General features: G+C 38.5%; 1 protein-coding gene across 5 annotated transcripts in view; it reads right to left on the bottom strand.

Moving 5' to 3' along the window:
- The window catches only part of LOC104869440 (zinc finger protein 177-like), a 48,824-nt gene extending 35,026 nt beyond the window's left edge, over positions 1 to 13,798 (bottom strand). For 2 of the 5 annotated variants that reach the window (XM_019209102.2, XM_010634671.3), the window contains exons 1-3: positions 13,428 to 13,798; positions 4,390 to 4,480; positions 2,715 to 2,832 (exon numbers count right to left, since the gene is read on the bottom strand). In XM_019209102.2, coding sequence (XP_019064647.1) covers positions 2,715 to 2,832; positions 4,390 to 4,410 — 139 coding nt within the window. In that variant the 5' untranslated portion in view covers positions 4,411 to 4,480; positions 13,428 to 13,798. Of the gene's footprint in view, positions 1 to 2,714; positions 2,833 to 4,389; positions 4,481 to 13,427 lie in introns of those variants that run through there. The other 3 variants (XM_010634674.3, XM_010634675.3, XM_010634672.2) reach the window with 2 other exon arrangements.
- Positions 13,799 to 14,098: the final 300 nt, after the last annotated feature.

The following is a 14,098-nucleotide window of genomic DNA, read 5'->3' as shown; positions in this document are numbered from 1 at the left end:
TTTTTTTTTTTTTTTTTTTTTTTTGGTACCAGGGATTAAACTCAGGATCTTGTGCATGAGAGGCAGATGTAAAACCACTGAGCTAAATCCCCGGCCCTACCATGAATTCCTGAATGCTTGTAAGATGTGTGATTGTGTAAAGGCCATCCCACACTCCTGATGTCCAAAAGGTCATTTATCTGACATCCAAAAGAAATTGTTACGTGCACTGTTACAGCCTGATGAAGCAGTGAAGGTTTGCTCACATTTTTGACATTTATGCAGCCTCTCTCCATTATGCATTCTTCTATGTTCACAAAGATACGAGGATAGTCTAAAGGTTTTCCCATATCCTTCACATGTGAAAGGTCTCTCTCCACTGAGTTAAATGTTGAATAAGAAATGAGGGTTGTATAAAGACCACAATGCCTTGCACAACCGGCATGAGTCTGCATGTGACTTTTAAAGCTAGGAGAAGTACTAAAGACTTTCCTACATTCTTTGCATGGATAAGGCCTCTCACCAGTATAGGTTTTACTATGTACACAATGAGATATGAGTTAGCAATGGTTTTTCCACACTCCCTACACTGGTAACACTTTTCTCTAGTGTGAATGCTTGTGTTTTATAAGACCTGAAGAATAAACAAAACTTTTCCATGTTTTACTCTCATGTGGCATGTCCCCAATGTCAACTTGCAAGTGAATGCTAAGCTTTGAGAAACAAGTAAACCCTTTACCACATTCTTTACAAACATAGCATTCCTCTCCAGCAGTAAGTCTTCTATGTTTATTAAAATCTAGAGAGCGCCTGGGATTTGGCTCAGTGGTTCTGCTTCCTGCCTTGAAAGCACAAGGTCCTGAGTTTGATCCCTGGTACCAAAAAACAAACAAAAATCTGGAGAATAAGCAAGTTTCCCCAAACATCTTAAACTCCACAGACATCAGTCCACTGCCAGTTTTTAGATGTTGAGTAAGCCGTAAAGACTGAGTAAAGCCTTTCTTTCCATTCATAGGGCTTTTCATTTTGAATTTGCTTAAAGCTTTGAGTAGCCATGACTATAAAGTTTTAATAAATTCATTTTTATAAAGAAATGAGAATGTAGAGAGATTAATAATTTCTTTCTTCTGTTAAAAATGATGAGTCTGGAGCTGGGGATTTAACTCAGTGGTGCCGCCACCTGCCTCAAAAGCACAAGGTCCTGAGTTCGATCCCAGGTGCCAAAAACCCAAACAAACCCAAACCAAACCAAACCAAAAAAGATGAGACTGGGCTGGGGATAGAGCTCAGTGGCACAGTGCCTGCCCAGCAAGCGCAAGGTCCTGAGTTTGATCCCTGGTACCCCCACAAACCAAAAGAGATGAGACTTAGGTGACAAAGCAGAGCCTTTCCCACAAAAGAATATAAATACTTATGCTTTCTTTCCAAATCCGAGGATTTAGACAATAGGATATTCATATCTACTTCAGATCCCTCCTACTCAGTAGCAGGAATGCATGGACCCTAACCTCTGATCACAAGACAAGCTGTGCACAGGCCATCAAGACAGCGTCTGAACTCATCTGATAGGTAAAACTGTTTCTCTTGACTAAGCAGAAATGATAGTTTTGCAGCAATGGGTACTGCTCATCTTTTATTCATTAGCCAATTCTCTGCAGAAGATGGAGGTATTGATGCAAATGCTCTCAGAAACTAGTATACTACAACACACAGATATAAGTAACAATTGCCAGTTATGTGCCAGAAACAGTGATAGGATAAGTTCATATGATTAATAAAGCAGTTTTTTTGGGATACTGGGGATTGAACTAGGGACCCTGTGCTTTCAAGGCAGGTGGGAGCACCACTGAGCTAAATCCCTGGCCCAATAAAGCAGTTTTTATTACTGTCATTTAATACTTCAGGAAACCTAAACTAAGATAGGAATAGTAACTGGACCAATATTACCACTTAGGAAGGGACAAGCCAGTACTTGAACAAAGGTTGTTCTGCCTCAAAATCCTAAGATTGTTGTTATTCTCTAATATGACCAGAAGATGGTCATGGAAGGGTGTGCTGAAAAGGTTAATTCTGCAGGCCTGGATTGCTCAAACCCTATCCTATGCTGAGAAAGATCTGTCTTTTGGATAGATGCATGGTTCAATCTGTGAGAGATTATCTGAGACCACAGAATACCTTGCCTGATAAGTGTGTCTCCTATGTCTGAGGTCTTGACCACACTGTACTAGCTTTATTGGAAAGTTTATTTTAACAATATAATTTATGTTAAATGTCTGAAGTTTTGAGCAATGATATTTCAGTTTGAACTTCAGGGAGGGGGGCCTGAGGGGTTGAAGAAACTCACACAGGTGCTGAATTCCTCAGAAGACTGACTCTCAGTAAAACCCTTTGACTCAAAAACTCAGGTGAGCTTCCCCAGTTGGCAATATTTGTATGGATATTACATACTGTTTTTAGCAGAATTAAGAGCTGTCTGTGACTACAATGGATAGGCCAGATGGAGATGTAGTTTCTTCGGATGTCACTCTATGTACCTTCCATGCTGTTGCTAATCTGCATCCTTCTGTTAATAAGTGACAACTGTAGGTTTAATATGTTTTAAGTTCTATAAATCCTAGTTCTAGTGAATCACTGAACACAAGGATCTTGGGAATGCCTAACACATATGGTTCTCTGAATTCAGATATTTTGGAGCTCCTCCAGCTGGCAAAGTCACATAGGCCAGGTTGCCTTACCTCTGGCTATGCCTTCATTAGTTTTGTAAATATTCACGAAGGGCCTTCTCTCATCAGATAGCGAGGAGAGAGCAGTCAACTCTACAGGAAATGCTCCACACCTTAGGTATCTCACATCCTAAAGAATTAAGCAAATAATAAATACATATCAGTTGGTGATACATGCTATGGTAAAAAGTCAAGGAGATGAATGGATAAAGAATATAGTTTCCTCTCTTCCCAATTTATATTTACAGACTCAGTCCAATTTTGGGCAAGGTAATAATAAAGAAGATAACCATTTCAGAAAACTTTTGAAAACAGACATCTAGTGTACTTTAAAAAGTGATATTCATACAGCATTATAGTACTACTATGCTTCACAAAATAAACTCACACTATACATCCAGTGTTGTTCTACTTGAACAAGTATCAGCTTAGAAAAGTCAGAGATCTGACCGTCTCCTTCAAGTCCTAGCAGAAGTCATAAAATGTATAGAATGGGTGGAGTGCTGAAATACTCAACGTTTGTCTATTTTATATTTTTTCTAAAAAACTTGCCTCTATGGTTTATTGATCAGTTTTTTTCCCATTAAATTCTGCATCTATTTTTATGCCTTTTTACTTATGTTTAATCTGTTGATCTCTTTCCTACATTTGTAAATAACAGCTGACTTCATTTTTAAAGCACTTTATTGAATTACATATACAAAAAGGAATTATAAATGTATGGTACGTTAACAGGAATTTCTATATCCTGATGCATTATTATGCCAACCTAAACCAAAACTCCACTCTTATGGCCAAATGGAAGCACTATTCTAATTTCTTAATTTTTGCCTATTTAAATGAATCATATGGTATGGATTAATCTGTGTCTAGCATCTTTTATTCAACATTATGAAATTTAGCCATATTTTGCATGTATCTATAGTTCTTAACTGAAAATTACACCACAATATAAATATTCTAATATTGACAGACACTGGAGTTGAGTTTCATAATGGACTATTTTATTCTTTTACATGGTTGTATTAAAGAATATATTCATATGTCCAAATTTAGCAGATATAGGTTGACTATCCCTAATTTGAAAATCTGAAATGCTTCAAAATCTGAAACTTAGTTTTTAAATGTTTAGCCTGAGTCGAATTTGAATAATTTTCTATTCATGAAATTAAAGCACTATAATTTTTTTGTTTTCTTTTTTCTATTTAGTTTATATCACTTTACTGAAATAACATTTTTTACTATCAATTCTATCAAAATTTATTTCCTCACTCAATGCTTTCACCTATTTCAGTAAATGACCTAGTATCAAACTGTACCAAATTAATTAAAAGAGCCATGATACTGGTTCTATGTGAAACACTTCCTGTACCATGCTACCTTTCTTAATTCTCATCTGGCTAATTCCTAATCTTTATATTTTTGATCCTGGTTTAAATGTCATAGCCTTGATGTGATCCTTTCAGGGATGTTTTGTCCCCTTCCATAAAAAAGAGAATCATTTTAGGTATTTTCTCCTAATACCATCCTCTGTTTGACTTTCAGATTCACCATCAATTTGAAATTATAAATCTCTTTGAAGATTTGATATCTTCTCTACTAGATTATACAGAAATTTACACCAAGATATGTTATAATCAAATTGTCAAATCAAAGGATAATTTTGAAAGAGGCAAAAGCAACTCACCATATAGACTGAAAACTCCATAAAAATGGTAGCAGATTTCTCAGGAAAAATCCAATAGGACACGAGAGTGTGGAAGGGTACATTCGAAATGCTGAAATAAAAAATTGCCAACCAGAAATACTATATTTGATGAAGTCTTCCTCCAGAAACAAAAGTGACAAGGACTTCCTCAGACAAACAGAAGAAATTAAGAGTTCATCACCATTAGATATGCTTTATAAGAAATGCTAAAAAATTCAAGCTGAAATGAAAGGATACCAATATGAAGCATTAAAATGTATGAAAGTATAAAACTCACAGATAAAGATAAGTGTACCATTAAACACAGAATAATACTGTTTTGGTGGTACATAAATCATTTAACTCTAGTGCAAAATTTTAAGTACAATTAGAAATCACTACATTAATTTGTCAATAGGTACAAAATGTAAAGTCATAAGCAAGAACATCAATAAAGAACGGTTTTGTGTGGGCAAATAAGAAAGTGAGTTTTATGTATGCAATCAAAGTTAAGCTATTATCACCTTAAACTTATAAATGTAAACTTCTTGGTATCACAAATGTAATTTATAGTACAGCCACAAAATATACAGAGAAAAGAATAAGAGTAAAAAACACTCCTAAGAGTTATCATATTACAAAGGAAGAAAACGAGGAAGATAAAAACAAAGGTACCACAAAGCAGAAAACAACGAATGAATCATCCATCAATAGTTAAGTCCCCATCAGCTGGGCATGGTGGCACAATCCTGTAAGCCCAGCACTCGGGAGGCTGAGGCAGGAGCATTGCTGTGAGTTTGAGACAGCCTGGGCTACATAGTGAGTTCCAGATCAGTCTCAACTACCTAGTGAGACCCTGTCTCAACCCCCAACCAAAAGTTAAGTCCCCATCAATCAGTAATTATATCATATGAGTTAAATTTCTTTTTCTTGACTAAAAGACAAAGCAGCTGAATAGAAAAACAAAACTACCCTTCCATCAAGATCCAACTATATGCCACTTAAAAGACACTCACTTGAGTTTTAAGGGCACTCACAGTCTGAAAGTGAAAAGCTGGAAAAAGTTTCCACATAAATGCTAATCAAAAAAGAAGTGACTATTTTAACATTAGACAAAAAGACTCTTGAGTCTGTCATGAGAGATGAAGTTCACTATGTAACAGTAAAAAGGTCAATTCATCAAGAAAATTTAAAAGTTAAAAATATATATGCTCCTATATATTGAGAAAGTACCTAATAAATAACAGCAAATACTAACCAATCTAAAGGGAAAAATAGTAGTAGTAGACTTTAATAATCCTCTTTTATGAACAGATCGTCCAGACAGAAAAGCAATTAAAAGAATAACCTGTGGACTTGAACAACACTGTACACAAAATAAGACTAACATGCACAGAATATTTCATCCAAGAGTATAATAATACACATTTTTCTCAGATGCAAATGGAACATGCTACAGGACAGATCTTAGATTAGGCCATAAAATAAGCCAAACTGAAATAATGTAAAATATCTTTGCCAAAAACGGTATGAAATTAGAAAGCGATAACAGGAGCTAAGCAGGAAAAATCACAACTATGTTGAAACTAAACACGCTTTTCAAAAAACCAACAAAACAAAAAAAATTTAAAATCTTGAGAAAAATGAAAATGGAAATACAACACATCTAAACTCATGAAATGCAGCAAAAGCAGTTCTAAGAGGAATGTTTGCAGTAATAAACACCCAAGTCAAAAAAGATCTCAAACAACCAAGTTAACGTTACTTATCTTGGAACTAAAAAAGAAGAGCCAAACCCCAAAGTTAGAAGAAAGTATCAAGGTTCAAAGCAGAAATAAATAAAACAAAATGAGAAAAGATCAATGAAACTAACCCAGTCATTGGAAAAGATAAAACTAAGAAAACTTTAGCCAGTTTGAGAAAAGGAGACTCAAAATAAAATAAAAATAAATTAAAAAAATGAATCCATTCAGGAAGCTGAGGCAGAAGGATTGCTGAGAATTCAATGCCAGCCTGGGCTAACATAATGAGTTCAAGACCAGCTGAATTACAGTGAAACCCCATCTTAAAAAAACTAAAAACAAACAAACAAAAAGCCAGGCACCATGGTGCATGCCCATAACTTCAGCTACTCAGGAGGCCAAGAGAGAAGCACCAATAGTTTAGGGCCAGCCTGGACAACTCAGTGAGACCCTGTCTCAAAAAATAAAGGAGTGGGAGGTTATATCTACGTGGGTTTGATTACAGAAACTAACAAAGTATTCCTTAAATAATGAAAAAAAAAAAAAAAGAAGATAAGACTACAAGAGCAAGAGGCAATTTAAATATGTTCAGGGACCATTTTCATCTTCAGAATTAAGGGTTATTTTAATCTTACATCACTGCCTTTTCTCTTTTACTTTCCTTTTTAGTTTTATGTTAGGATTCCCTATTTTTAAGGTTTGTACAGAGATTTCTTTAACTGAAATACTGAATATTTTCTCTGGTGTGAAAAACTATAATAGTACACAGGATCCTAATGAGATAATTAATAATGTGAAATAGGAAGTACAGGGCTAAAGGTGTAGGGAAAGTGGGAAGGGTGGGGGAAAGGTAATAAGGGAGAGGAAAAAATTATGAGAAATTGAAAAAATAGAGATAAAGTGTTTGTAAATGGGGAGGGGAGGAGGGGGTGAAGGGAGGGCAGGGACAAGGGGAAAAAATGAGAACCAAGATACATCATATAAAGGTACAGGATCCCAATAATGAATGTAACTGTACTGTATACCTAGATGGTACCAATAAACTCAATAAAAAGAAAAAAAAATAAAGGAGTGGGGATGTAGCTCAGTGGTAGTTGGCTCTGGATTCAATCCCTGGTACCACAATAACTAAGCAAATAAATAAATTTTATTTTAGGCATCGGGGATCGAACTCAGGTCCTTGTGCATGTGGGGCAGGCGGAAGAACCACTGAGCTCAATCCCGGGCCTGAACACATTTTAAAATAAAAAGACATTACAGCTTATATCACAGAAATACAAAGAAATCATAAAGTATTATGAATAATTATATGACAAGCTGTATAACCAAAATGAGGCAAGCAAATTCTTAAAAACAAAACTTGCCAAGACAGACCTATGAGAAAATACAAATTTGAACATACCTAAAGCTTATTAGTAAGGAGACTCAATAAAAAATCAACTCTCCTCCCCCAACAAATAAAAGTGAAAACCAGAATTCCATCAAACATTTAAAAATTAACACCTTTTATACCTTATTTTATTTTTTTGGTACTGGGGATCGAACTTGGGTTATTGCGCTTGTGAGGCAGGTGGTGGAACCACTGAGCTAAATCCCCGGATCCATATCTTCTTAAACGCTTTCAAAAAACTGCAAAAGATACAACACTTTCAAATTACTTAATGAGGCAGACATTACTCTGATACAAAACTAAAGTAGTTGCTACAAGACAAAAAAATGACAGGCTAATATTCCTCAAAACATACATGTAAAAATACTCAAAAATATATTAGCAAGCCAAATTCAACAATACATTAAAAGGATTATATACCATGATGGGATTTATTCCTAGGATGCAGAGATGGTTCAAAATATGCAGATATGCAAATGTGAAACACATTAAAAGAATTAAGAACAAAAACCTTATGATCATATTTCATTAATGCAAAAAAGCATATAGCTAAATTCAACATCTTTCATGATAAAAACCTAAATTAGGAAGGAATATACATCTCACTCTGATAATGGAGATAACTAATATTAGAGGGGTGAATAAATTTGCCCAAACATGGCCACCACTTACTGCTTCACCAACTGCATACTCTCTCTACAACCACAGGGCTCTCCATTGCTGGAGTCACTGTCATTTTGTATAATTATGGAAATTTTCTGGTATATAACTGCAATGTATCTTTATAAAGTAACAACCTTCTCTAAGTATCTTATTGTATAGGTGAAGGGATGGGGTTTTAGCTCAGTGGTTCTGCTGCCTGCCTTGTAAGTGCAAGGTTGAAAGTGCAAGGTCGCAAGTTTGATCCCCAATACCAAAACAAGCAAACAACAAAAAAGCTATTGCATAGGTGAGCAATCACTTCAAATACAGGAAGAGGAAAAGGGAAAAGGCAGGTGATGAAGAGCAGTAAGTCAAATCCATTTTTGTTTAGGCTTCATTTTAAAACCAATTTATAAAAAATCTTATACTCTATATATTTAAAAATCTCAATTTTATTACCCCTAAAACTTTCATGGGCTCAAGAAACTTAATCTACAGGTCAGGAGTTAATTGAAAACAATCCTCAGGGGGATCTCAATGTTCTTTCCCTGGCTTGCAAGTTCAATGGTTCCATATTTTTCTTTTTGGTAAGATAATGACAATTACAGAAATGCTCCTACATGGACCAGAGATTTAGCTCAGTGGCACTGCACCTGCCTTGCAAGCACATGGTCCTTAGTTAGATCCCCAGTACTGGGGTGTGTGTAGGGGGCTCATATACACTCACATGGATACTATTTATAATTTTCCTCTAGGCTTCCGAAACGTGTTTTTTAAGAATTATGAAACAGAATAAAAATCACTTCAGTGCACTTTCAAATGGCTTTTACAAAATAAAAAATAAATATAAGTAACTTAATACCTACAACAGCACAGAATCCGGATGAACATCTATAGCATGATGAACTGTTTCAAACCAGTGATTCTGAAATGAGTAATTTTGCTCCTCTCCCAAGGAACAGCTGACAACATCTGGAGACATTTTTTGATAGTCATAATTGGGGAGGGGAAAGTGTGCCTGGAATCTAGCGGGTAGAGACCTGGGATGTTGCTAAATATTTCATAATGCAGAAGATAGTCCTTACCACAGGGAATTACCTGGCCTGTGATGCCAATGGAGCAGAAACTGAGAAAATGTGTGTTAAACTATAGGCCTACCTATAGGCCCTGAGGGCTAGAGCAGTTAAGTATTTCTTGGCATAGGACAAATACTCAAAAATTCTTGATAAAATTGAATGGAAAAGTTACCATATAATATTGAAGAAATGGGTAACAATCCCATTTTGCCCCTATTATCTTTGTCTTCCTTCTAGGCTTTCTATCCAAACTGCATGAAAGCCAACAAGAAACCTAACTACAGGACCCAGATCAAGATGGCATAAAGGAAGCAGTACTCACAGACTGCTCCAAAACATGCACTAAGGTACACTAATAAAGGCTACAGGAGGTGGTGGTAGGGACACCAACCATTGCAATACAATTTGAAGAGGACTGCAAACAGGTGAAGTGCAGAAAAAGAGGAAGCTAAAGTAAGAAGTGAAGCCTTCCCCAAACCCAGGGGTTGCTCCCAGCACAGATGTGAAGATGAAGCCATTCTGTGAAATGCACAAAAACTTTCAAGGGAGATGTTGCAGCTGGGCACTCACCACAGCCACCACTGCCCTCAGGACCAGTCAAAACCAAGTTCCATGACAGTGCATGACCTGAGTTTAAGATATTTAACAGGAAAATGCTCCTTGGTTCATGGGCTCCGCTTCCACCGCAGATTTGGAAACCAAGCCACTGTGAAATGCACAAGAGCTTTTAGGGGAAGTAGGTAGGAGGCAGCCTCTGTGTTACACTCACTCTAGTTTCCACAGCCCAGCCTGCCCCATGAGGATCCCTGATCAGGGGGTGCCACATGAATGAAACTTAGGAGGGTGGGGGAGGAGTAGAAGTGGCATCTGCTAGGAGCAAAGGTGAGTTGAGCTAGACTGTCCATACTTGGGCTTTTGTCTCCTGGGGATGGACCCTGAAGGAACCACAGGCCAGAGTCTCAGGGGACTAAACTGGGGCAAAGGGGCAAGCGACAGGAGGAAAGAGAGATGGACTGAACAATCTCGTCTCAGGGTAAGTCTTTAAATCTTTTTCAATAATAAATTTTATAATCTAATTACAGATCAAGAATTTCAATGAAAATGTAGCATTCCCTGGGGGTGTAGCTCAATTGCAGAGTGCTTGCCTAACTCCTGTTAGGCCTGAGTTCAATCTAAAGCACTCTCACTGGGTAGGGGGAGTCCACTTTGAGATGTGCTGTTAAGGATAAAATATGCACAGAATCCAAAAAGACTTAGTACAAAAGAAACATTATAGAAAAATATATATATATTAGTAAGACATTTTTGTAAACATAAAAATTAATTAATTAATTTGTACTGGGGCTTGAACACGGGCCCTTGCGCTTGTGAGGCAGGCAGGCGCCAGAACCACCAAGCTAAATCCCCGGTCCTACACTACCCCGGTCCTACACTAATAATTTTATATTGGCTACATTAGTCATCAAGTTCATTAAAATTCTACATTGATAACTGGTGTGCTGGTTAAATAAGGTATAGTATTAAAATGATTTCACATGCAGTTGGGCACTGTGGCGCATTCCTGTAATCCCAGCATTGCGGGAGGCTGAGGCAGAAGAATTTTAAGTTCAAGTCCCACCTGTGCAACTAAACAACTTGGGAAGACCATGTTTCAAAAAGTGATGGAGAGGGCCAGGGATTTAAGTCAGTGGTGCTGCTGCCTGCCTTGCAAGCGCAAGGACCCAAGTTTGATCCTGGGTACCAAAAAAAAAAAGTGATGGAGATGTAGTTCAGTGTCAAGGCCCTAGGTTCAGTCCCTAGTATTGCAAAATAAATAGGGCTGGGCATGGAGTTCAGTGGTAGAGCACACCTAGGTTCAATTTCCTACTCCCCTATTCAAGTTTCATGTGTATTTTACTGTTTTCTAATTTGGCTACTATTATGGCTTGTATCTAGATGGCCCCCTAAAGCCCTTTGAAGCCATAGGTGAGGGGTTTCAAAGGTGGCTGTTAGGGGGTGTGAATGTAGATTAAGGGTGTGATCCTCAGATTAAAGGGAGGTATAAAGGAACCCCCCATCCTGGGTATGGGTGGCACCAATCAACAGGCTTGGAGCCTGTATGGAATATAAAGGGAGAGAGGAAAGGCAGGTTTGTTGCTACTTTGCTGCCTTCTGCCTCCATGCCATCGCTTGTTTCTCTTCTGTGGTATCCCTCTGACATGCCTCAGGTCCTTGAAGTCAACTGACTATGGACTGAAACCTCTATAAACTGTGAACTGAAATAAACGTTTCTTTCCTTTAACTTTGGGCATTGGGTATTTCGTCTCAGCAATGAAAAAAGTTAACTACTAAAATTTAAAAAATTAAGACAGCCTCTAAAATTTTTAAAAGTACATCTGTGTTATGCATTCTATTTGTATAAGCCAGTATTGCTCAAAACCCAGCATCTACAAGAGACAGAGGCAATTGATGAATGAAAACTATGGGAACACTATCACATTAGAATGCTAGTATCTAAAAAGGGAATGTTCTTAAAATCCTAAGGAATCAAAATTATATTAAAAAAATTCAAGTGAATGATCTAAGTAACACAGATTAGGGAAGAGAGATCTAAACAAAACGCAGGGCTAGGGATGTAGCTCAGTGCTAGGGAGGTCAATTGCCCAAAACGATTCTATCTTCAGGAATGCAAATAGAACAAGAAACAATGTGCAAATCTTGTTTGGATCCTATTTCCAAAAAAACCTAACAATTATAAGAGATACCTGGATACCTTTGGTCAACAGAAGAAATCTGATTTTCTTGGGCTTGTGTGGGATAATAAAGATCTGTTGTTTTCTGTTTGGTAGATTATCCTTATTAGGAAGTACACGTTCATAAGACTAAAGGGCTAGCACATGGCAAGATCAAGTGGGTACATGTAGAAAAACCAATAGAATGAATCTTAACCAGTGAATCTAAGGTTAACAAACGTGAACTTTATTGAAACTACTTTTTCTTTTCTAAGCGAATTAGTATGTTTGTGATACATATCTACATTCATCTTGGGGAAGTAGTGCATATACGTATCACATCTTGAACATTTTTCTCTCCCCTAAAAATTTAAAATTGGAGCCAGGTGTGATGGTGCCTATTTGCAACCCCAGTACTAGGGAAGTAGGAGGACCTCGAATTTGAGGCTAACCTTATCTCAAACAAACAGAAAACTAAACACATACTTTAAATAAGGGAACAATTCATAACAGCAAATCCTGGAAGCAGACTATATGTCCATCAACAGACGAATGGATAAAGAAAATGTATCTACATTTAAAAATACTACTTGGCTATAAAAAAGGATAAATTTGAGACATTTGTAGGAAAATGGATGGACCTTAAAAACGTTAAGTAAAATCAGACACACAAGCTTCAATATCATATGGTTTCTCAAAAGAAGTCCAAAGTAGAAATAAAGAGCAAAACAAAAGACTGATAAAAGAAACAAGGAAAAGCACAGAGACTCAGAGTGGGAGGAGTGTAAAAAGAGTTAGGCTGCGTCATGTACCTGTATCAACTACGCGCCACAAATGTAATCACTGTGTACCAAACATGAAAAGAAAAAAAGAAAACGTGAGGGAGGAGATCCGACGGAGGGAGGACAATGAAGAGAGGAGGGGGAATAAAAAACCTAAAACACCTGGATGAAAAAATCCACCTGTGCAAATTCACCTTGCTTATGGGAAGCTACCTCAATTCTGCTACTAATAGAAAAAGCCTGCATCGTTTCCTTGGAGGCTGCCCCATTTTAAAGCTTGAGATTTATCGGGCCCTAAATGGAGTCATACGATGATTTGACAACAGAGCTCAGGAGTTCCGCTTTTTACTTGGTGGTAAATTTTGTATTTGGACACACATTTATTAATACCTCTGTGCGTGTGTGTGTGTGTGTGTGTGTGTGTGTGAGAGAGAGAGAGAGAGAGAGAGAGAGAGAGACAGAGAGAGGCAGGGTTTAGCTATTTAGTTCAGGCTGGCCTCGAACTCGCGGCGATCCTCCAGTCTCAACCTCCTGAGCGCTGGGATGTCAGGAGAGTGCCACCGCGCCCGGCTGTGACACATTTAATTCTCAGAACCACGTGCCCCCTGATAACCCGAAGAGCTCTCTTCCCGTACTAATACAACTTAAACTTCAGGAACTGACACCGCACAGCCAGAACGAGTCCAAGTACTCACCGGGACACGGATACCGGGTCGGTGAGGGCAGGAGGACGTGAGGGCTGCACATACCGCGACACGGACGCTTTTCCTTCGGGTTAAACTGGCGCCAGGGTTGCAACGGGGGCGCGGCCGCGCTCCTCCCGGGACTTGAGCCCACGGAAGTCGCTGTGTCCGGGCGGGCGGATTTGGCCGTGGCTCTTGGAATAGGAACTGCAGCTCCCGAGCGCCCACGCGAGAGCTCGGCACCCGGCACCTCCCCTTTCCACCCTTCCTCTCCAGCCAGGTCGCTCTCGCACAGCGACAAACGCGGAGACAGGAAAGTTTACCTCAGACACCAGAGGGAGCGCCGAACTAAGATGGCTGCCGGCCTGCGCACGCGCAATCAAACGCACGTAAACTGCGCATGCGTAAACGCCAGGTCTGCGGAAGGGGTGTGGTCTCGGGTATGGCGGGGGTGTACGTGCGTCTTCCAGTTCCTTACATCCCTGAGCAGGGAAGTGACTGCCTGTCTCGGAGACACGGCTTGGCTTTCCCAGGAGAGCAATAATATGATATTTGCTCATTTCTTACCCAGAGAAAGTAGTGGACCGTTTTCACTTGGGAAAGGTCCCAAAATTAGCATCCAAACTGGACTTTGTGGCGCAAGCCTATAATCTCAGCACTCTAGAAGGCCAAGGCAGGAGGAT

This window comes from Fukomys damarensis, unplaced genomic scaffold (genome assembly GCF_012274545.1).
Source record: "Fukomys damarensis isolate Sample0158 unplaced genomic scaffold, DMR_v1.0_HiC HiC_scaffold_37, whole genome shotgun sequence".
Taxonomy (NCBI): Eukaryota; Metazoa; Chordata; class Mammalia; order Rodentia; family Bathyergidae; genus Fukomys; species Fukomys damarensis.
This window is presented reverse-complemented; position numbering and strand designations above follow the sequence as displayed.